The 2,025-nt window shown below is 33.6% G+C and overlaps 1 protein-coding gene across 1 annotated transcript; it reads left to right on the forward strand.

The window, feature by feature from the left end:
- Positions 1-63: 63 nt before the first annotated feature.
- Positions 64-1,779, forward strand: LOAG_15026 (EB module family protein; the record flags this gene model as incomplete). The annotated part of the gene is made up of 6 exons (XM_003150518.2): positions 64-165; positions 296-443; positions 705-865; positions 1,033-1,229; positions 1,370-1,461; positions 1,544-1,779. The coding sequence occupies 6 exons, from the start codon at positions 64-66 to the stop codon at positions 1,642-1,644; spliced, it is 801 nt and encodes a 266-aa protein (XP_003150566.1). The 3' UTR covers positions 1,645-1,779.
- Positions 1,780-2,025: the final 246 nt, after the last annotated feature.

A 2,025-nucleotide genomic window follows, 5' to 3' on the forward strand; every position in this document is an offset into this window, starting at 1 on the left:
TTACCTTTTTTTTTTTTTTTTGTGGTCAATTAATATATTTTATGGGATTTTTTTTCTCGCAATATGCAAATTACAGGCATTCCTGGTAATGCATGTATACGTAAAGCAAATCAACATATGGTAGAGAATTTCGTTGATGGTGCTGATGATTGTCCACTTGGACAGGTAAAAAAACTAAACTTATTCATCATTTGTCTTTATTGATTTAATTTTCATTTTTTTTTCGATTCACTTATTAGTGCTATGACTACCAGGTAAAATTAATTCAAATATAATTACTGTTAAGTGCTTCCAGGTATGCATAACTATTGGTGAATCATCTATGGGACATTGCTGTCCGAAAGTATGCCCACTAGGAACGTTACCAGAATTTAATTACTCTTGTGATCCTACCGCAAGTATCCGTTGTCCATCTGATACACATTTTTGTCATCGTATTTCAGGTAAACTTCCCTTATGTATCCATTATTAAACTATTTTGTTATTATTACATCAAACATCCATCTTACTTTATCCTATTGAATACTTAGAAAGTCTTTTTAGATTATCCTTAATAACTGTATCATACATTTATCATAATATTCTGAACTTTGATGGACTAAATTTTCCACTGAAATAAAATAAAACATAATTTATAAATCAATTTTGTTTTAAAATTTAAAAATTTTAGAATAAAATTAAAATGACCTAAATTATTGGTTTAGATAGCGGATTTTCGCAATCATTGTGCTGCCGTCGACCATGTAATGCTATGGCACCAAAAGCATTGTATATTAATGGTACATGTATGGCACGCGGACAACTTAACTCACAATGTACTGCAAATGAACAATGTGGTGGTGGCGAAAGTATGATATGCAACAGGGTAAGTTTGGCGAAATGATTCAAAATTTATAGCAGAAGGCGAAGCTAAAAAAGAAAGTCATCCTTCTAATTACTGATACCTCTTTTAAAGAAAGAAGAAACGATGAATATTTCATGAATTTATCACCAACTAATGATATTTCCATAGAGAATAATGCATTTGTTTAGGGACAATGTGAATGCTTGGCTGGATTTCATCCACTTGTCGATCCAGTAACGCATCCATTACGCAATCCAAGTCAAACCTGTACACGAGATTGTGAATCGGAGGCACTTTCCAGAGATACAACCTGCCTAAAGCCAGTAGCACTTGAAGCTCATTGTTTCATCCAAAAACAATGCCCAATGAATTCCGGATGTTACAGGTAAATGCTTTATAATCTAGGTAAATGCTAAATATTATAATTTCAAATAAAAAATGAGGATGAGAGTTAGGAAGAGGGAAAAAGACTTTCACAATAAATGCATTTCCAGATGATTTTCATGATGTTTCCTCCATCTTTAGGGGTCGCTGTCAGTGTAAGTGTGGTTTTAAAATGGAGAAACAGCGATGTATCGAGCTACCTCCATCTCCTACTACAACAAGACAACCATCCGGTACAAATTAAAACCGAGTTGTAATTCCTTTGGTTTTAATATACTTTTTCCAAACGGTATTTTTACAAGATTTAATTTTCAGTGATCGTACCTGGTACTGTTATCGTACCTGGTGGCGATTTCTTAAGCCTTATTGGAAATTTCTTTGGGAAAACAGAAGTACGAAATGCTGCCGGCAGATAAAATAGAAGCGTTGATTATACAAATGTATATTCCCGGGTTTACGTTAATGTTGTATTATGCTTTGTCGTGTTGTAAAATCTCTAAAATATGCCTGAAAACCTATTATTTTATTACTTCGACCTTCACAAAATGACATGACAGTCGTGTTCTTTAGTGGAAAAGAAGGGTGTGAGAATGAATCAAATTGGGAAAACTTTTTGTTAAGTACTCAAAAAATCCCGAAGATTTGTGTGCATAGAGAGTTTATCTTATCTAGGCTTATTTGTCTTGAGCTAATCCTCCTCTTCCATCCCATTCCGCAAGCATGCATGCTAATTTTAGCAAAGCAAGAAAATTGGGAAAAGAAATAATATTGTCGAGTGAAGTGGCTACGATAATATG

Source organism: Loa loa (assembly GCF_000183805.2).
Source record: "Loa loa unplaced genomic scaffold supercont3.1450, whole genome shotgun sequence".
Taxonomy (NCBI): domain Eukaryota; kingdom Metazoa; phylum Nematoda; class Chromadorea; order Rhabditida; family Onchocercidae; genus Loa; species Loa loa.